Source organism: Macrotis lagotis, chromosome 1, assembly GCF_037893015.1.
Source record: "Macrotis lagotis isolate mMagLag1 chromosome 1, bilby.v1.9.chrom.fasta, whole genome shotgun sequence".
NCBI lineage: Eukaryota > Metazoa > Chordata > Mammalia > Peramelemorphia > Peramelidae > Macrotis > Macrotis lagotis.
In genome coordinates, this window is record NC_133658.1 from 120,156,227 (window position 1) to 120,178,216 (window position 21,990).

General features: G+C 33.6%; 1 protein-coding gene across 13 annotated transcripts in view; it reads left to right on the forward strand.

The window, feature by feature from the left end:
* EHBP1 (EH domain binding protein 1) overlaps positions 1–21,990 on the forward strand; it is a 369,287-nt gene that overhangs the window by 346,464 nt on the left and 833 nt on the right. For all 13 annotated transcript variants that reach the window (XM_074207073.1, XM_074207081.1, XM_074206989.1 and 10 more), the window contains 2 exons: positions 14,450–14,549; positions 15,638–15,711. In XM_074207073.1, the coding sequence (XP_074063174.1) occupies positions 14,450–14,549; positions 15,638–15,711 (174 nt within the window). The remainder of the gene's footprint in view (positions 1–14,449; positions 14,550–15,637; positions 15,712–21,990) is intronic.

A 21,990-nucleotide genomic window follows, 5' to 3' on the forward strand; every position in this document is an offset into this window, starting at 1 on the left:
TGTTAAATATTTCTTGATTACATTTTTTGGGAGACAATTGAGATTAAATGACTTGTCCAACCTTCTTCAGAAAGCCAGGGTCATAAACTAATTTGTGTCTGAGAGAGGATTTGAACTCAGGTCCTACTGACTCCAGGACCAGTGCTGTATCCACTACACCAGCTAGCTGCCCCCAGTTCCATTTTACTCTGGTTCCCACCACATTTAGAAGTGTTGTGGGCAATAAGCACCTCTAGAGGAGTGTTTGACACCTCTGTTCTCAACAATTCTCTTCAGTCTATAAATTGCAGAGAAGTTGACCTACAATGATAAAGAGGGTTCAGTCCTTCTGCCTATCGTTATATCATAATTTATCTCATTAAAACTGACAGATTCATGTAGATGAAAATATTTTCTAAAAATAACATATTACATTAAAACCTTTCTATTACAAGTCTTGGGAGACCCCACTTCAAGCTCTGCTAATGGATAAAACTGTATTATGATGTTCTTTTTTATTTAATTTTTTATTTAATTTATCTTTTTTCAGTTATATTTGATAGTTTTCAGCATTCATTTTTGTACAATTTTCTCCTTGCCCCAACTCTAGGATAGTAAGTAACCTGATATAGATTATGCATGTGTAAGCATGTTATGCACATTTCCACATTAGACACACTATAAAAGAAAAATCAAAAAAAAGGAGGGAAACCATGTGAAGGAAAAAACAAAAAAAACTCTTAAAAAGGTGAAAATAGTATGCTTTGATCCACATTCAGATTCCATAGTTCTTTTGCTGGATGGCATTTTCCATCACAGGTCTTTTAGAATTGGCTTTGATTGCTGTATTGCTGAGAGGAGCTGAGTCTATCATAAATGATCATCACAGTGTTGCTATACAATGTTCCTGGTTCTGCTCATTTCACTCAGCATCAGTTCATGTAAGGATTTCCAGGTTTTCAGAAATCTTCCTGCTCATCATTTCTTACAGAGCAGTAATACTCCATTACATATACCACAATTTGGTTAGCTATTCCCCAATTGATGGACATTCCCCTCAAATTCCACTTCCTTGCCAGTACAAAAAGAGCTGCTATAACTACTTTTGTACACATGGGTCTTTCCCCCTTTATCTCTTTGGATACAAACCAATGGAATTACTGGATCCAAGGATATATACAGTTTTATTGCCTTTTGAGGCATAGGAGGTCCTTTATACTGATGATTCTCACATCTACCTATCTTGCCCTAACATCTCTGTTAATCTCTAATATTGCATCTCCATATGTCTTTCAGCTATCTCAAATTGTATGTCCAGTAGACATCTTAAACTCATCATATCCAGAACTGAACTCATTATCTTTCTATTAAACTCTCCCTATTTCCAAACTCCCCTATTACTGTTGAACGAACCACCATCAACCCATCTCTCAAGAATGTTAACTTAGGTGTGATTCTTCATTATCTTTCACTCCCCCCCTCCCCCATATGCAGTCTCTTGTCAAGGCCTGTCATCTATCAAATATGCTCACATCCTGATATTCCTACTCTAGAGTACTCCCTCATCATCTCAGGCCTAAGCTATTGCAGTAGGCTGCTGTTGGGTCTGCCTGCTTGTAGTCTCTCCCAACTCTAATCCATCTTCCATGTAGGCACAAAATGATTTTCCTAAAATACAAGTAAGAGCATTCCCTCTTCCCCTACCCCAATTAATTCCAGTGACTCCCTGTTGCTTCCACAATCAAATACAAAATCTTTTGAGTATTCAAATCTTTTATAACTTAGTCCCTTCTACCTTTCCAGTCTTCCTACACCTTGCCTCCTATCACATACTCTTCAATCCAGGGACACTAGTCCTCTGACTGCCTCATAAACGAGACATTCCATCTCTCAGCTCCAGGCAGTTTCTCTAACTGTTCCTGGTGTTTGGAATTCTCTCTCTCTTCATCTTGACCTCTTTATTCCCCTTTCTTCCTTTAAGTTCCAACTAAAATCCAACCTTCTACAGAAAGCCTTTCCTGATCCCTTTAATTCTAGTGCCTTCCCTCTCTTAATTTTTTTTCCTAGTTATCCTCTGCATAACTTTTTGTATATATTTCTTTGTCATCTCACCCCATTAGATTGTAATCCCTTGGGGTCTTTTTGTGAACACAGTGCTTAGTACAGTAACTGGAACATAGTAGGTACTTAATGACTGTAGAAGAAACTGAGGCAGGTGACTTTGCATAGCAGGGGAGGGACTGGCCCTCCCTTAAATCCAATTCTCAAATATGCCATGATCATCTCTCTGAGGTTATGGTCTGATTGAGAACAAACAACAATGTTGACTACTTTAATATTCAGTTGTAGATTTAGAATGAACTTTTTGATGTCATAGATTTTTTTTCTTCTTAAAAGGTCTTAAAAAAAAAAATTCAACTTCTGACCAAAGATGATAGAGAGAAGTCAGGCACTAAGGTCTCCTGGCTTTCCCTCAGAACTAATTTGAAACCAGCCTTTTAACAAAATTCAAATCAACAAAATCCAGAGAACATCTACCAACAAGTTCTGTCTCAGGGGAACCTGGATGAGCCAGGGACAGAGATCAGAGAGCCAACACAGGGGCACTGAGATGAGATCCAGACTAACCTCAGGATAGCTGTAGAAGCTTTTGGCTATTTAATCAGGCAGGAGAGCTCCATCATGGCTAGACATCAATCCGGTCAGCTACACTGGCCTGGAAGACCAGGGCCACAGATCCCTATTTTCAGTGGAGTCCCATGTTTCCAGTTGAGCCCCCCCCTCCACCCCTGTGAGAGAGAGGGACTCTGCCTCAGAACAAACACAGTAATAATCAATCCACCCCTCCACCCCCAGGCTCAGGTGTGGGCAGTAGATCTCTCTCAGTACTGAATAAATAAGATTAAGTAGAAAGCAGAAAGCCCTGCTGCTCCCCACCACCACCTCCAGACACTCCAGAGAAAGCCTCTAGCACCCCCTAGTAGCCAGGCCATTTGGAGTTACTAAACCTAGTCAGCAAAGCCTCTAGGGTTTTCAAAACCCAATTCTGTGAACAAGCCCCTCTCCCAACACAAGATCCTAGGAAAATGAAGAAAGGCCATTGAAGTAGAAAGAGGGTCCATTGAAAACTACCTCTCAGGCAAAGACCCTAAATCAGAGAGAGCTAGAACTTATGAAGAGAATATGAATTGGTCTCCAGCCCAGAAACACTTCTTAGAAGAGATCAGGAAGGAGTTTAAAAACCTATTGGAAAAATTTGGAAAAGAAACCCAAGAGAAAATTAACATCTCACAATAAGAAAATAATTCAAAACAACAGTTGGGCAAATGGAAAACTTTCAAAAACAGAATTGGCCAATTGGAAAAGGAATTGCAAAAGGTAAATGAAGAAAATTCTTCTCTAAAAAATATAATGGAATCTGTGAAAACTAATTACTTCATGAGACAACAAGAATCTGTTAAGCAAAACCAAAAAAATAAATAAAAATAGTAGAAAATGTAAAATACCTCATCAGCAAAACTACTGAACCAGAGAATAGATCCAGGAGAGACAACTTAAGAATCATTGGGCTTCCTAAACCCATTGAGGATAAAAAAAGCCTGGACTCAATATTTCAAGATCTTTTGAAGGAAAATTGACCAGATCTTATGGAACCAGAGAGCAAAATAGTTATTGAAAGAATACATCAATCCCCTCCTGTAAGAGATCCCCAAATGAAAACACCAAGGAATATTGTGGCCAAATTTCAGAACTATCAGATAAAAGAGAAAATCCTGCAAGCAGCCAGAAGGAAAAAATTTAGATACCAACAAACCACAGTAAGGATTACACAGGACCTAGCTGCATCAACATTAAGGAATTAAAGGTCCTGGAATATGATACTCTGAAGAGCAATGGCACTTGGAATGCAAGAATGCACTATCCTGCAAAACTGAGCCTTCTCTTCCAGGAGAAAAGATAGACATTTAATGAAATGGGAGATTTCCAATTTCTCTTGACAAAAAGACCAGAGCTAAATAGAAAATTTGAACTTCAAACAGGAGACTCAAGAGATACATGAAAAGGTTAAAAAGGGAAAAGGAAAAAAAACTTTGCTATCCAATAAGATAAAACTATGTCCCCACTTTGGAGAAAGATTCTCATAACTCTTGAGAATCGTAACTCTGTTAGAGAAAATATACTTAGCCAGAAGTAATGGACACTTATGACTTGTCTGTGACTCAGAATGATTTAAAAACAATGTCTCAGGGCAGCTAGGTGGCACAGTGGTTAGAACATTGGCCCTGGAGTCAGGAGTACCTGAGTACAAATCCGGCCTCAGACATTTAATAATTACCTAGCTGTGTGGCCTTGGCCAAGCCACTTAACCCCATTGCTTTGCAAAAACCTTCAAAAGAATGTGAGGATAGAAGAGATTGGATAGGATAAATTACATTACTTGAAGAGGTATAAAGGACCTATTGCAATAGAGGAAGAAGGGAAGAAGTGAAAATGGCCTGAATCTTTCTCTCATCAGATTTGGCTCAAAGAAAGATTTACATAAACTCACTCAGTTAAGTTAAGAAACTTATTAACCTAGCAAATATTAACAAGGGAAAGGGGTTCTTCGGGCAGCTAGGTGGTGCAGTGGATAGAGTGCCAGCCTGGGAGTCAGGAGGATCTGAGTTCAAATCTGACCTCAGACACTTAATAATTGCCTAGCTGCGTGGCCTTTGGCAAGCCACTTAACCCCATTGCCTTGCAAAAACCTAAAAAAAAAGGGAAAGGGGTGGGGGTGGGGGAAGGAAAAGTAGAACTAACAGAAGGAAGGAAAGGAAGAAGGGCCAAAGGGAAAGGGGAAAGAAAGGGGAGGAGTGGATATAAGAGGGCAAACATACTGAAGGAGGGATTATTCAGAAGTAAAATACTGGGGAATATGGATAAAATAAAAAAAGGAGGGAAAATACAGAGAGAGGAAGATAATATGGAGGGCAATAAAGAGTTAGTAATTATAACTTTGAATGTGAATGGGATGACCTCTCCCATAAAATGTAAGCAAATAGAAGAGTGGATTAAAAAACAGAATTCTACAATATATGCTGCTTACAAGAAACTCATTTCAAGCAGAGAGATACATATAGAGTAAAAGTAAAAGTTTGAAGCATAATATATTTTGCTTCAGCTGAAGTGAAAAAGGCAGGAGTAGCAATCCTTATCTCAGACAAAGCAGCTGCTAAAATAGATCTCACTAAAAAAGAGGTAAGGAAGGAAACTATATCCTCTTAAAAGGTACCATAGACAATAAAGCAATTTCAGTGCTTAAATATGTATGCACCAAGTAATATAGCATCCAGATTCTTAGAGGAGAAGCTGAATGAGCCACTGGATGACATAAACAGAAAAACTCTACTGGTGGGAGATCTCAACTTCCCTCTCTCAGATTTAGATAAATCAAGCCATTAAATAAGCAATGAGGAAATTGAGGAGATTAATAGAATGATAGAAAACCTAGACATAATAGACTTTGGGAGAAGATTGAATGGGGATAGAAAGGAATATATACTTTTTTTCTGCAGTACATGGCACACAAAAATTGACCATGTACGTGGGCATAAAAACCTTATTATCAAATGCCAAAAGATAGAAATAGTGAATACTTCCTTCTCAGAGCATAATGCAATAAAAATCATGTGCAATAAAGGGTAATGGAGAGACAGACCTAAAACTAATTGGAAACTAAATAATAACCTCATATTAAAGAATGAATGGATCAAACAACAAATTATAAAGAGAATTAATGATTTCATCCTTGATAATGACAATAACAAGACAATATACCAAAACATATAGGATACAGCCAAGGCAGTTATTAGGGGATATATTATATCTTTAACTGCTTACATGAATAAAATGAAGAAAGAGAAAATCAATGTCCTAAGCATGAAATTAAAAAACTAGAGAAAGAACAAATCAAAGACCCCCCCAATTAAATACCAAATTAGAAATTCTAAAGATTAAAGGAGAAATTAATAAAATTTAAAGCAAGAAAACTATTGAACTAATTAATAAAACCAAGAGAAGGTTTTATGAAAAAAAATAAAATTGATGAAGCTTTGGTTAATTTGATTTAGAAAAATAAAGAAGAAAACCAAACTACTAGTATCATAAATGAAAAAGATGAAGTCACCATCAATGAGGAAGAAATTAAAGTAATAATTTGGAATTATTTTGCCCAACTGTATGCCAATAAATTTGTTAATATAAGTGAAATGGATGAATTTTTATGAAAATATAAGTTGCCTAGGTTAAATAAAAAGGAAATCAAATACCTAATTAACCCTAAGAAAAAGAAATTCAACAAACTATCATTGAACTCCCTAAGAAAAAAATCTCTAGAGCCAGATGGATTCACAATTCATCAGGCATTTGAAAAACAATTGGTTCCAACTCTATATAAACACTTTGGAAAAATAGGTGAAGGTGGAACTCTGCTTAACTCCTTCCATGACACCATTACCGTGTTGATACTAAACCAGAAAGAGTCAAAACAGAGAAAGAAAATTATAGACCAATTTCAATAATTAAATAAAATCTTAGCAAAGAAATTACAGTAAATTATCACTAGAACAATACACTATGGCCAAATGGGCAGGAATGCAGGGTTGGTTCAATATTAGGAAAACCGTTAGTATAATTGACTATATCAATAACAAACCTAACAGAAATCATGGTTGTCTCAATAGATGCTGAAAAAGCCTTTGCAAAATACAACACCCATTCCTACTTAAAAACACTAGATTGTGGGGTGGCTAGGTGACATAGTGGATAAAGCACCAGCCCTGGAGTCAGGAGTACCTGGGTTCAAATCCGGTCTCAGACACTTAATAATTACCTAGCTGTGTGGCCTTGGGCAAGCCACTTAACCCCGTTTGCCTTGCAAAAACCTAAAAAAAAAAAAAAACTAGATTGCATAGGAATAAATGGATTGTTTCTTAGAATGATTAGCAGTATCTATCTGAAATTATCAACAAGCATTATATGCAGTGGGGATAAGCTAGAGGCATCCCCAGTAAGATCAAGGATGAAATAATGATGGCCATTATCACCACTACTATTCAATATTGTATTAGAAATGTTAGCTTCAGCAATAAGAGAAGAAAAAGAAATTGAAGGAATTAGAATTGGGAAGGAAGGAAAAAACTTTTACTCTTTGCATATGACATGATGGTATACCTAGAGAATCCTAAAAAAATCATCTAAAACTATTAGAAACAATTAGCAATTTTAGCAAAGTTACAGAATATGAAATAAACCCTCATAAATCCTCAGCATTTCTATATATTAATAGCAAGATACAGCAACAAGAGCTAGAAAGAGAAATTCCATTTAAAGAACTTCAGACAATATAAAATACTTGGGAGTCTACCTGCTAAGGCAGACTCAGAAATCTATGAAAACTATAAAGCACTCTTCACACAAATAAAATAAGATTTAAATAACTGGGCAAATATCAACTGCTCATGAATAGGCCAAGATAATATAATAAATTCATAACTGATCAATAATAAATTCTCCCCAAATTAATCTACTTATTTAGTGCCTTACCAATCAAACTTCCAAAAAATTACTTTAATGAGCTAGAAGAAATTGTAACTAAATTCATATGGAGAAAGAAAAAAAATCAAGAATATCCAGGGATTTAATGGGGGGGGGGGGAGTACAGAAGGTGGCTTAGCCTTATCAGATCTAAAATTATTCTATAAAGCTTCAGTCATCAAAACTATTTGGTACTGGCAAAGAAATAGAGTGGTGGATCAGTGGAATAGATTAGGTGCAAAAGAGACAGCCAAAAACAATTATAATAATCTGTTATTTGATAAACCCAAAGAGTCCAACTTCTGGGATCAGAACTCTCTCTTTGATGAAAATTGTAGGGAAGATTTGAAGTTAGTATTGCAGAAACTTGGTTAGACCAATATCTCACACCCTATACCAAGATAAGATCAAAATGGGTAGACATAAAAGACAATATTACAAGCAGATTAGAAGATCAAGTTTACTTGTCAGACTCATGAAAGGGAAGCAGTTTATAACTAAGGAAGAGATGGAGAACAGCATTAAAAACAAACTAGATAATTTTGATTACATTAAATTAAAAAAACTTTTGCACAAACAAAACCACTTGTAACCAAGTTCAAAATAAATATAATAAATTGGGAAACAATTTTTACAACTAGTATTTCTGACAGAGGACTCATTTCTAAAATATATAGAGAACTGAGTCAAATTTATAAAAAAAAAAGCCATTCCCCAATTGACAAATGGTCAAAGGAAATGCAAAGGCAATTTACAGATGAGGAAATCAAAGCTCTCCATAGTTATACAAAAAACTGCTCTAAATCATTACTGGTCAGAGAAATGCAAATTCAAGTAGCTCTGAGGTACCATCTCACACCTATCAAATTGGCCAATATCAGATTGGGAAATCTGGGGCACTAATACATTGTTGGTAGAGCTGCAAACTCATCCAACCTTTCTGGAGAACAATCTGGAATCACACCCAAAAGGCAATAAAAATGTACATACCCTTCATGCAAAAGGGTAAAAGCATCACTTGTACAAAAATATTCTGTTTGTAGTAGCAAAGAATTGGAAATCAAGTGGGTGTCTGTAAATTGGAGAATGACTGAACAAATTGTGGTATATGTATATTATGGAACACTGTTGTTCTATTAGAAACCAGGAGGGTTGGGAATTCAGAGAAGCCTGGAAGGACTTGTATGATCCTGGTGATGAGCAAGATGAGCAGAACCAGAGGAACACTGTACACCCTAACAAGAACATGGGGGTGATGATCAATCTTATTGGACTTGTTCATTCTATCAGTGGAGAGACAATTTTAGAGCACTGTAAGCAGAGAAGGAATTGTGGAGTTTAAACAAAGACCAAAATCTATTACCTTCAATTTATTTTTTTATTTTAAAAAACTGTCTTGTATACTAAATAATTTTTTTAATCTCTAATATTTTATTTTCTCCTCAAAGATATGATTTCTCTCCCAACACATTCACAATGATCGAATGTGGATAGCATGGAAACAATGTAAAGATTACCAGCTGCTTCTGTGGGGGGATGGGGGAAGGAAGGGAGGGTGGAGGAAAGATTGTAAATTTCAAACCTTACAGAAAATGATGGTTAGAAACCACTATTTTATGTAATTGAAAAATAAATAAAATATTTATTTAAAAAACTGAATGACCACTTGTTAGATTTGTTATAGAGAATTCTTCATGAATGGACCGAATATGACTGGATTTTGAAATCTCTTCCAACTCTGGGATTCTGTGGTTCCTCAAACTCCACTGAGCTTTTTGTTTTATTTCACTTTATTCCACTTACATAACATTGTATATATTTTAGTTATATATGTGATAGTTTATCCTCTTCTAGATTTGAAGTTTCTTGAGAACAAGTTTGGTCTTTTCTAAACTAATTTAAATGTTTGTAGACTACATTAATGAGTTCTGATTATTAAAATGTATATACCCAGGTGTTAATTATTGAGTTTGCTTAATTTTTAAGGAGTATTGTCATATTAACCAATGTTTTAATTCTTAAAACTATTGATAAGGGGTTTTGGGGGATTTGTTTTTGTTTTTGTTTTTGTGACTTGCCTAGGGTCACACAGCTAGGTAATTATAAAGTGTCTGAGGCTGAATTTGTACTCGGGTCCTCCTGACTCCAGGTCCAATGCCCTATCCACTGTGCCACCTAACTGCCCCATTGATAAGTTTTGATTTTACTTCCCTTTCATTTCCAGTTCTCCATACCATACCTAGCCTTCCCTTTATAATAGATTTAAAAAAATAAAAGCAGTTTAGCAAAACCAATCAACACATCAGTCATATCTTACAGTGTTTGCAGTATGCCTTTCTCAGAGCCTCCATCTCTACAAAGAGGAGAGAGAGATGAATTTCTCAGTTCTTCTCTGGGACCAAGCTTGATCATAATATAATTACATAGTTTTCAGTTCTGGTCTCTCATTTTTTTTTCCTTTACTTTGATGTAGTCATTGTATAAATAACTTTCCTGGTTCATACTTCACCCTATATCAGTTTAAGTTAAATCTTCCCAACTTACTCTGAATTCCTAATATACTTTGTTTGGAATATTTCATTATATTTATGTGCTGCAATTTGTTAAGCTCTTCCCTGAGTGATAAGTACTGACTTTGCTTCCAATTTTTTACTACCCCAAAAAGTTATGCTTTGAATATTTTAGTATCTATAGCACCTTTCTGTTTTTTACCTCTTTGATCAGATACTTAGAAGTGGGATCACTGGATCATTTTGTAAACAAAATTCCATATTGCCTTCCAGAATTATTAGTTGAACCAATTCATCAGTAGTGTAATAATGGCATGCCTATATTCTCACATTACCTTCAGCATTGACTGTCTAGATCACTTTTTAGTGAAATTTCAAATTCTTTTTGATTTGAAATTCTTTTATTATTAGAAATTTGGAAGAATTTTTAAGTAACTTAAAGAGTTTTTTTTAATTTTTTTTAACTTAAAGAGTTTTAATCAATGTTTCAAAATTAATTCAATTAGCATTTATTTCTTACAAAATGAAGATCTACAAAAAGTCATGTGTAAATATTTTAAGGCAGTACTTTATTAAGATAACTGTACAAAAGAAAATTATATAACATAAAATAATGTTTTTCCAATAATGAAATAAAATTCTTCTTCCTGAACAAAATGCACTATGAACTTAAATATAAGAAAACTTGTACCACAATTTATTTTGGCATGAGTCAGTAGAAAGGCCCTTTTTTGTTTTGTTTTAATTTTTTTATTATTTTATCTACCTTCTTACTTATTTTGAAGGTATTATACTAAAAATGATTTTTAAGTTCATGAATATTATACCTATAAAACCCTAAGGTTTTCAAGACTACTATAAAGTAAATTGTTTTCTGATTACTTTAGTTCAGTAATATCAAAGATATTTTCTATAAATGGATATGGTAGAATGAATAATTTGAAAGAAAATGTTTTGATTGTTTTCCTATATTTGTTATCATTCCAGTAATGTAATAGTTATCTCATAATAATGACCCCTACTCCCAAATGCCTAAATGGAAGGGGGGGAACCTTGAAACTCAGTACAAAATTGGGGAAGAATCTAGATTTCCAGAAGCAAAAATCAAACCAGAAATGTTTAAGTGAAAAGCCATCCATAAGTTAAAAAAAGTAGTACCAGAGACTAATTTAGCCAATAATGCTTTTAAGTTTTGTTGTAAAAGCTATTCTGAGGCTTGTTCAGTTATGATAATGATGATAATAACCATTAAATAGCAAGTTATAAAATATGTGACCAACCAATTGTTTCTTCACCTTTTTTGTAGCCAAATCCTATGAAGTATTTTTATTATTACTTTGCTTTTGCAGTAATGTTTAAAAGCATGTAACTTTTAGTTTTAATGACTCTTATTTTAAATAATTTTTGAAAGATCCAGTATCAGAATTGGAAATATGTCAACATAAAAATGTGATGATAGTTATAAATTAATGATAATTTTCACAAATAAGTAATTAGAAATGTTAAACAAGATAAGATGAATTATGGCTATTTTATAGAATAATGACAGTCTTCATTTTAAGCTACAATGTAAAGTGCTTTATCTTGAGATTAGGTATTGTGGCAGAAGCTAAAACTGCCTTTTTTCCCTAACAGTGCCAGAATCCAACCTCCTTTTCTTTTTGCACTAACAAGACTGCTTTACCACCACAGCCGCACTCTAAGTAATTAAATCAATCCTTTGTACTTACCGTATTCTCCTCTAGTGACGGTACTAGATCTGATTATATGCTTCATGCATATTCAAAGTACGGCACTGACAGCTCTTTAATGAGCTCTTACTTAATCAGTACGAACAATGTTCATCTTGTTCTTTTTTTCCTCCTGCATTAGAGCTAGGAACAGTTGGGGAAAAAATGAAACATCCAGCATTCATTTGAAAAATATATTGTACTTTGAAAAGTGTCTAAGCTGGGGAAGTTGCATTCTGCCCTTTAAAAGTCTGATGGACAAATTGGATTACTAGTATTGGATTAAATAACAAATGGTTAGAGGAGAAATGAGAAAAGCTCACTGTGATCACAGGCTTTAATATTTTTTGTTACTTATAAAGCTGAAGGGGTCTTTAACCAGTTATTAAAGTCAGGATTAATTTGTAATGGTCCAACTTACTGACTTTAAAAGCTTTTTTTAATTTTTAAAAGCCCTAAAACAATAGTGGAATCATGTGCACACAGAGTAAAAAAAAAAATTGTTTACAATCATTAGACTATTTATAGGTTCCTGTTAAACTTATACAGATTCTGATAAGGATTTAGGGCATATTGTATTGATTTATCTTCAGATTGGGGAAGGGGTTGATTTTGTAGCATTTTGGGAACCAGTAAACAATCTCATGTTAACATTTTTAGATTTTTCTAAATTTATTTTCATTTTGAAATTGGAAAGAATGATAGTGATTTGCTGTTAATTTCTTTGAGTTAGAAGAAAATTTCATTCTTAATCTAGAAATCAGATTATGAATTTAATTTAAAATGACAGTACCATATCAGTATTATTTTTCTCAAGGAGGACATATCCCATTGAAGAAAATGATGCTAATTTCAGACTGGGTTAGCTGCTTCATGTACAATTGCTTCAAAGCATCAATTATGGACTAAGCCAAAGTTTCAAGAAAGTTTTCATTTATCTGTGTTTTTAGTCACTGTTTCAGTTATAAGCACAAGAATTAAGTCTGTAGTGAGAAAATATATCACAAAATCTATAGCTATTAATATTGCACACATGTGTCATTTTGCTGATCAAAAAGGCCTTCACCAGGGTACAATTGGCCTTTTTCCAAATTGCAAGCTTTTTCTCAGCTTTTTCTTTTTACTCTTTCTTCTTTTGTTGCTGCCCAGGGATTTGTGCCTATCGCAGCCTATATCACATGACCAGTGTCAAGGCATCACATGGTCCAAAGTGAATACAAAACCAGCAACCCTAAAAGAGATTAAAAATACTGTAAAACAATAAAGACTTTGTTCAGTCTCTAAATGAATATATCCTATGTATCCTTCATACTTTTACATTTTAACCACATTTAATGAATTTACCTGTTTTCTCTATTCCAGTAGCAGAAAATCATTTTATATCCATCCAAAATATTTTTCACAAGTAGAATTATGATTGAAGAGTAGAAAACAAAAACGCTTTAGATTCCATTCATGCACTAAAATGTTTTCATGTTTAAAATAAAAATACAGCATTTATAGAATATCAGATTCATTAAGGCTTTCTCTTTTTAATCAGACATTTCTGTTAACCCTGTAAATGCTTATGCTGAGGTTAAACTGCAGAATTAAAGGTTAGCATAGCCAGGCAATTATTTGTCTTGCTTTGAAAATTTGTTTGCTAAAACCCTTTTCCTGATGAAATTTTATGCTTCGAGGCATAAACTGATGCCCTGTGAATCTTAGAAAGAAAATTCCTTCCCACATAATTGTGATTTTGACTGTATGCCTTTTGACACAACTGGCAGGAAAAAGGTCCTGGAAGAGTCCACCTTTCTTGTAAATATTGGTATTGCCTTCTTCTAAAAGGAAAACACCATGCTGGATGTCTCCCAGTGGAAGGGGTGGAGGAAGACGTTCCTTCACCCCCCCAATATATGTTGTGTAAAAAAAAGTAAAATGTATAATAATTCATTGCATCCTTAAGGAATAAATATAAAAAAACTACTTTACAACTTTGTGTTTCTAAATTTGGGTTTGTCTTTTCTCTTAGATCATTTATTAAATGCTTTCTGATCTTTGGTATTTTCATTAGAAAATTTTTATGCACAGATCACTAATATCCTTTTTTAACTTAAACTTTCTTTTTATTGATCAGATTTGCCCTGTTATTGATACAGGGTAAAAATGTATATTTTGAATTTGCTTTTAAAAAAATTAATAATAAGTAAACTGTTACAAATTGCTGACTTAACATAATCTTTCAGTGTCCATGAACTTCCTTCTAGTCTTATAGTTCTAATTATTTTTAGTTGGGGTTGGTTGTTGCATTGGGCTTTTTTTTTTTTATCGTGACCATATGTCTGTCAGCACTATGAGTTCCTCATTGAAACATAATAACAATTAAGCCTCTGGGGAGGATTTAAATGGTAGAACACTTTGTTTACTGTACTTAGTGTTAATGTGATCTGTAGGTATGTTAAAGGAGAGTGAAAATATACATGCTGAAATTTATCAGGTTTGGAAGATAGGATGATGATGATGATTATTATTAACATGAATTTTTTCAGATCTCTAATCTATTATTACTAACAGTCTAAAATGTATTAGATCAACTAAAATAGATATTACATGTTTAAAAACTATACTATGGCTTATGTAAACAATAAGAAATAAATCCTCCTATGTTTGTAGGAAGAAACACAGAAGAAGAAGAAGCTATGATGCAAGAATGGTTTATGTTAGTTAATAAGAAAAATGCACTAATTCGAAGAATGAATCAACTCTCTCTTCTGTAAGTACTCAAGGCAGAGCTTGATTTTCTTATGAAGTTTAACAAAATCATTGTTATCACATTTTTATTTTCATTTACATTTTGTTTTAACTAGGTATAATATTTTTATGTTTAACATATCATATGTTTTGGTCACCTGACTTCTAAGCATAAATATGAAAAGTCTTGTCCATAGGAAAAATACAGATGAAAACTGAAAATAATATGGAATATGAAGGGTAGAAGAGTGGAAAAATATTTTGTGTTCAAAAAGTAGTTTATCTAAAAACGAAGTTTGGTTTATAAGAGGAAAAGATAAATTTTAAGTTAATTTAAAATGTTTTTAAGTATTTTTAATATTAAAATTATTCAGGAACCTCTACTACAGATGATTTGTCCATATACATTGTAGAATAAAATGCTAATGATTTAAAAGTAAACAGTGCTCCTAAAGAGGCAGTATTAGCACAGTTATCAGGGTCAGAGGAGGAGTGGAGAAAATATAAACAGTAAGCATTCTTAGTATCTGGCATTTCACCTACTCTAAGCCTCCTTTCTTTCCTAGTTCTTAATGCTTACTAGTAGTGTTCTTAAAGGATGCCACCTAGTGTAGAGATGAGCTTGCTCACATTTCTTAATTTAGTGAAATAGCTCATTTTCATAAATGCATTCTCACATCTAAACTTGATTTTTTTTAACGAAGAAGCAACATTTTCTAATCCAAAATGTTGTCTTCATGACATTAAAATCTGTACAAATAGGACTTCTGTGCATCTTGATGAATATTCTTGGATTTAAAAAGTTTATTAAGAACTATGAAAAAGAATTTTAGCAATTTTAACAGAAAAAATAGCTTTTTTCTGTAACAATCTATGTACATAAAGTCTTTAAGAATCAACTTATCTGCAAATTGAAATACACTTCTTATTATTAATAATAAGGAAAGCACCAAATGAATGTTTTGGGTTTCTGTATCATTTGTTTGGAGTAGCTTAAAGTAAAAGAGAAAAGTCAGTTATGAGTCCTAAAATCAATGTAACTTAAAGGTCCTTTTAAGTGTTTAATGATTTAGTCATTAGCATATTGATGAACTTTCCAAACTTGCCTAGGGAAAAAGAACATGACCTAGAAAGACGCTATGAGCTGTTGAACCGGGAGTTGAGGGCGATGCTTGCGATTGAAGGTAAGAAATATTTTGCTGAGAAAAAAAAAAAAAAACAACTACTTAACAAAACACAATTCCAGAATCTCTGAACATTTAGCTAGCCTGGGTCTATAAGGTCATTCATTATGAATATACTGCAAGTTACCATATAAATGTCTCAAAGAAACAAGCTTAAGGATCTTAATTCAGATGGATTATTCGGTTGTTATCTTATTAAGTTCAACATCATCATAACAATCAAAAAATGTTTAATTCTGTATAAATTGAAAGATAGAAAAAATAAAATAAAAAATATAAAACAGAATTAACATTTTACTAACTAGCATTCTATTTACATAGGGAAGAGTGCTAAAAGATGCATCAGGTTAATGTTTCCTTTTTTAGATACTCAAAATATCAACATAATATTTCATTAGTGTCAAGAGGACTGAAATAAACAGTCTTCTAGTCTGCTATAACTCTTGAGAGTCTAAATACTATACCTAAATGTACACCCAGAGAGATTAACATAAGAGTTAAGCAAAACAATTACTTTTCATAACTTTTAAATTAATTATAGTCCTATCAATGATTCATTATATAAGTAAACATCAGCCAGCATTTAACTTATTGCTTACCATATTTGGTTATTTTTTTAAGTATTTTATAATGGCTGTTCTTATTCCCCTCAGTTGGAAATGTTGTCTTACAGTTCAAAGATGTCTGTTTAAAAGTTAATCCTTTGGACTCTGTAAAATGGACCTTTTGTTTAATCAATGCAAATTGATTTTCCTATTCTTTATTGACCTTTTAACCCTTTGACTGTCTGTGGTAATTTCTTTCTTCACCTGATAAGGTACCTGATCCATAATAAATCAATTCTAATTAGATTAGAGACTTCCCTAGAAACCTAAGTTTCTAAGAGAAAGCCATGAGAAGTCCTTTAGTTTTTGACTATCAGAACATTGACTGCCACATTTTCATTGAAAGAAGAAAAATAAAACAAGTTGGATATACCTACATTTACATAATACTTTTATTTTTTCAAAGTACTTTCATTCCAATTAGATCATTTGATAATTATAATTGGAAAGAAATTAAGCCCTTATTTGGAAAGACATTAAGCCCTTATTTAGGAAATCAAATTTTATTTATCTATTTACATGATTTTATAATAATAAGATCCTTAAGATAACAATCAAAATGTTTCACCTAGCATGGATAATAGCAAAAGTGCAAAAATGGATGCAAAAAATAGTCCTGATTTTAAATGGTTTTTTTTGAAACATATTACAGAAATAAAAGAGCACGAAGATGATAAATTTTATTTGTTCTTTTTTATTAAGAATTTTTGTGGTAAGTCACATAATTGCCAATGGACTTCACATAACCTTTAGCAGAGATTAGAAAGTTAAATAGCCAATTGAAAATTCAGTACAGTAAATAGTCAATGCATTTGTTTGGGGGTGTGTGTGTGTGTGTGTGTGTGTGTGTGTGTGTTGTATGTGTGTGTGTGTAGGGGGAGTGTAATTCTACTATAATCTTTTTGCACGGATTCTGATATATTTTGCTAGCAATTTCCCCTAAGCATAATTGTGCATGGTGATCAATAGGAGCCATATGTTCTAAAGGCATTTTACTCTTCCTGTAGGATATGTAAATCTCAGCATTGCACTAAACACAAACAAAACTCATCCAAACCCATCAGAATTGCAAGCTAAATAAAACCTTTTTACTGCTTTTATACAACTGAAATAAAAAATAGAAACTAACTCCCCTCCCCATTAAAATAATAAAACACTGAGCTTTCTCTACTTCTTAAATTTGTTTTATTTGCCCAATACCAGTCCCCAGATATTTTTTCAAATGTATTTTGCTGTCCCACATATGTGACCGTGCTTTAAAAAAAAAAAAAGCCTGTCAGTGAGTTTTCATCTTTACTTGTTGACAAGAAGAGACAAGAAGCAAAAAAGTATCAACCTGCTGATTACAGATAAAGACAGATTATTGAATGTTCTCCTGCTCTGCTAATGTGAGCAGTGTGTAGGCAGAGGTGTTGACCATTGCAATGTTCAGTGAGGTGAAGACACTGTCCTCTTAGCCAACTGTTAAAATGGATGCATATACAGCTGAATAGCCTTTTGGAGTGTTAAAGTACTTCACAGAGAAAACACATGAATAGGCATCATTGTTTTTGTTTTTGTTTGTAAAGTATGTTCTTTGCTTCCTTTCCCCTCCCATTTAACAGCGATGATATTAGCAATAAACTATAATCTTTACAAGTGAATTTGCTATTGAAACTACATATCCTAAGAAATATGAATAAAGAGCATAATAAACCATGATTCATTAAAAGAAATATAAATTTATTGGATTGAAAACAAAAATAAAATGCAAATTATAATCATTCCACTAAAAAGATCATAAGCACTTTGGACATTTCTTTCTGAGGTGTCGATTTCATATCTGTATACACCTCAAGCTAATGATTGTGCTTTGGATACTTTAACTATATTTCTTATTCCATATTATTTAATGCCCCCTTGGGAAAGATAAATTCATTTCTGCACACATTGGGGTGGGCTTTTAGAAAGTAGAGCGTCCATTTCCTGCACAAGAGAGATGGATCTTCTTTAGGGTTTTGTACAGCTTGATTTATTCTTAAGCGTATAGTTTGAAGTGGGTGCTCTTCTAAAAGGATTTATGCACAGGTTCACTATTTTTGTAGTTATGGTTTATATGATAAGCTTTTTATATTTAAAATCAATATGTAATCCTGTGGAGGAGCTTATCCCCTAAAACCCCATTTGTAAATCTATTTTAGCTTTGTTACACAGCACAGCCACAGTATTCCATAGATTGATTAGGTTCAGCAGTAGAATCCTATCAAATGGCCTGCTCTGATGATGATGCAAACTCTTTCAGGATTGCTAGTTGACTGGAACTAAAGATAAGACTTGACTGCAATCCCCCCAATGTGCTCTTTACAAAACTAGTGTTAATTTTCATCAAAGTGTGAGGCTTATTTATAGTGGCAAGGTTGAAGGTTTACTACAACTTTAGGCCCTTTTATAGTAAAGCATTTATGTGAAATGCCTTTGCCTTTTTTAAAGGTAAGTGTTCACTTCAACAAAGGTACAAAAATGTAGAAATTGTATGTGGAATTATTGAAAATTCATAGATTTCTAAAATTCAAACAAAAAACAGATTTTTGTTCTTTAGTGTTTATGTATGTTTAGCAACTTAATGCAGTCAGCTATAAACAGGATTTCCTTATTTCACCACTTTGGCTCAGATTTAGTATCAATATTTAATCCTATTTTGTTGAGATAAGATATATAGCTTTTTTTATAGTAATGCACTAAAATCTCTAATCACACTCTATATTATAGTTTCACAAAAATCAGAGGCAGTGTAAATAACCATGACCGATATTATTGGGAAGTATTCCTTTCTTTAAATGCATAATAAGCAAATTATAAATTTACATTCATATACTTCTAAAGATTTTTCCAAACTTCTACATGAAGCAGTTTCTAAAGGACTTTTTGCTTACTAATTTTAGCTTAAAGTTGTAAATTAGTTTTGTTTCAAAATTAAAATTAAAATTATCTCAATAAAAAAACAAGATGAAAAGTTTTTATCTTCGAAACTAACGTTTAAAGATAAGAGATCTTAACCATATGTAAGAATGCTTAAAGTTGAATTTTTGCTACCTTGCAATAGTGTTAGAATTTATTTCCTAAATAAATCAATTTAAGTATGTTTGGAGATAATATTTAATAATCATATAATGGAATTATATTGACGATTAATGGAAAACCCATTAGTTATTCTGTAAGTCTGGATTTTAACCTCACCTGAAAAGTAATCAACTTCACTTGTATTCAGAATTTTAGAGAAATTATAATCTCTAGTAACTTTTTTAAGGTTTATGGACAATACCATTGCTAACAATGAAAAATTGAAGACTAGGGAGATGATTAAATAATTGAAGGTGGAGAGTTGTTTTTTCCATCAAAGTGTTTTATGTATCTTTAAGTTCTGGTATTTAATTTCTAAAAAGAGTCTTTACGTTTCTTATCCTAAGCTAATGGTAGATGAAAAATTAGTAAAGTTCACTTTTATATCCTCCATTGCTCCGCACAATGCCTTGCATATTGTAGATGCATGATATTTGTTGAATCAAAAACAATTATAAATATTATTGTTTCTTTTCCATGATATTAAGTGATATACCTCTTGGCAAAATGCTTTGTAAATACAAAATATATATTTTGTTTCCCTTCTAGAAATTACCTGAAATTTTTCAGTTGATTATATTTTGAAGTTTGTAAAAGAAATACTTATTTTTCAACAGGTGCGCTTAGTATAACTCATCAAAAGGTCTAGATCAGAATGAACAAATTAAAAGTGAAAGTTTATAGTTGTCATCACCACAAGTGTAAAATCGAAAAAAGATAAGAATTTAATCAAAGCTAATAGTCTTTCCTTTTTTTTACCTAGTTTTAGTTTCTAATACATGTCGATTAATTACAAATAAAACTAGGTTTTTCTCATATTCCTGTTTAAAAATCCAATTACCCAAAAATCAGCTGTTTTATAGTTTGGAGAGCTTGATTTATTGTTGGAAGTAAATTAGTATCTGTCCATTTGAATCAAAAGAGCTAGGTTGTAAATGATATGGCATTGCAGGTTTGCTCTTTCTTTTTCATTAAAAAGATCTCAACAAGTTAATCTAAGTGATATAACTTTCATCCATAATATTTATTTTTCTTTTAAAAATTTAACTCACTTTCTCAGTTGTAGGAATATAATGGCAAGGTTATTTCATAAGTTTGTGCCCTATGCATTGTATAATGTAATATACATTCTTTTTTATTTATGTATATCTGAGCTTAGAGAATAAAAGGAATAATGATAAAAGTAATTAAACATTTCTGGCTTTTGCTGCTATTCTAACCTTTATTGCATGATGATGCATCTAATTTTTAATTTGTAAATACAAGACAGAATTCCCTCTAGCACCACTTGCTTTCATAAGGCTGCTGAGCAGTTTGCTGTCTTGAATAAATTTTGCTTTGGAGGGGGGTCAGGGGGATTTGAACCAGCACATTCTTGTGTGGTTTGTGAAGATTCACATGGTAACCATTGGTGTGCATTGTTAGGTTTATCTGAATAAGCACCAGCCATGTGAGTTTTAACGTGATTGCCCAGGGCAATGGAGAGAGAGGAGAGAAAAACCCAAAAGGATTGCACACCCTCTTTCCTCTGTTTTTGGAAAGTGCTTTTGGCGAGGGGACACTGCCTGAGTCAGTGGCTATAGATTTTTTTTAAGCTGGTGTCCTGTTTCCCTCTTGGTCTTCATTTGTTCTGCTATCTCCTTCATCATCTACTTCTTCTTTTCATTGTTTACCTTCCTAATGAGGGAGGCGGGGTAGACTGGTGGTTGATTGACAGCTACAAGCCCTTACAGTCTGTCCAGAGAGCAGTTGGCTTTGGTTTCACAAGGGCTTTAAATGTTAAATGTGGTCCTGTTTTATGAAATGAAACTGCTCTTCTTCTTAAAGAAAGACTAAAGACAGGAGAGGTTGGGAAATATCATAGGTGTTTCTCTTAAAACTGGCACAGGCAAGTCTGCTGGGGGTGAGGGTTGGGAGGGGGAGCAACCCACCGGATTTCCCAATCTTTTGCAAAGAATTTCAGGAGCAAATATGTAGTTTCCCCCTGCCAAAAAAAAAATGCATTAAATTAAGTTTGCTGAACAAAACTCTTAAAAAGAATGCTGGCTACTGTGCGTTTGAGAGCATAAAACTGCAGGGCAAATTTATTTTTTTACTTCAAAGAAAATGCTAATTAGCTCATACACTACTTTTAAAGTTATTGTGAAGCATATGGCGCCCAGTGTGAGCTACATCCAACTGCTAAAATCGAGTGAAGAGGAAATTAGTGAAGAATAGACTCTTTAGGATGGGGGTCGATTAGAGGGGGGGGTGGCAGAGTTCTGAGTCAGATCTCTGAGCTTCTGAAAGATTTTCTTGAGGTTCTCCTACCCTGCCCAGCTTCCAAAGCCCCTCACCCGTTGGTCCGTGGGGGCAGCCACTGGAGGGTTTGGGAAGCTCCACTCCCCAACTCCATCCCGACTCAGGTGCGGCCCCTGGCTCTCCCCAGGCCACGCCCTCTGTCCAGAGCCCCGACGGTCCGGGTCCACTGTGGCCAAGATGCAGAAGAGCCTTGTTGGGGGGGAGGGGGGTGGAAAGGCCAGCAGTCACCTCAAACTCCCGTGTTCCCCAGGCTCACTAGAAAGTCAGGAGTTGT